The following is an 806-nucleotide window of genomic DNA, read 5'->3' on the forward strand; positions in this document are numbered from 1 at the left end:
TGTAACATTGGCATTGTAAATTCATAGCTAAAACTCACAAACTAGAGAGCTTGGCTTTCAAGGGTTAGAAGAGGCTCCAAGATCCCTGTCTCTCTCTTTCTGATCTTGGTCTTTTAATACTTATTTTCACATTCATAACTTTTCGATAGTCCGACCAAACAAAGGGAGAAAACAGCAAGAAATGGCTCTAACTCACAATGTATGGGCGTTTGTGTTCGGAATCATGGGTACGTGTGTATATATAAGCATTCACAGAAAGGTTCATCATATATACTAGCAAACTCTACCAACACTTTGAATTACGTTTTAAAACTCACAATGTTTATTACACAATAAATTTGCAGGTAACATCATATCATTCATCGTGTTCTTGGCCCCAGTGTAAGCATCAACATGTTCTTACAAAATCTCTCAATATTTGTTGATGTTTCGAAATAATTCAACTTTTTTTGTTTTTGAATTATTTAGGCCCACTTTTATACGGATTGTCAAGAAGAAATCTACCGAAGGATTTCAGTCTCTTCCCTATCTTTCCGCGATTTTCAGCGCGATGCTTTGGATTTACTACGCTATGCAAAAGGACGGATCAGGTTTCCTTCTCATCACCATAAACGCTGTCGGATGCGTCATCGAAACCATCTACATCGTCCTCTTTGTAACCTATGCTAACAAAAAAACCAGAGTATGTGTTGAAACATCTTTTTCTATACCTTTATATAAGTTTTATTGTAGCTTTCACGTTGATCATAAACATGCACATATATACACATACGTAAATGCTTTTGTGTCCGGCTTGCTAATAACTA

General features: G+C 36.2%; 1 protein-coding gene across 1 annotated transcript; it reads left to right on the forward strand.

Annotated features, from left to right (window-relative positions):
- Positions 1-41: 41 nt before the first annotated feature.
- Positions 42-728, forward strand: LOC104774535 (bidirectional sugar transporter SWEET13-like; the record flags this gene model as incomplete). Its single annotated transcript, XM_010499106.1, has 3 exons — positions 42-227; positions 345-381; positions 469-728. Coding segments are annotated over exons 1-3 (343 nt in total), but the record flags the coding sequence as incomplete, so codon positions are not given.
- Positions 729-806: the final 78 nt, after the last annotated feature.

The sequence above is a fragment of the Camelina sativa genome, unplaced genomic scaffold, assembly GCF_000633955.1.
Source record: "Camelina sativa cultivar DH55 unplaced genomic scaffold, Cs unpScaffold03438, whole genome shotgun sequence".
Classification (NCBI taxonomy): Eukaryota; Viridiplantae; Streptophyta; class Magnoliopsida; order Brassicales; family Brassicaceae; genus Camelina; species Camelina sativa.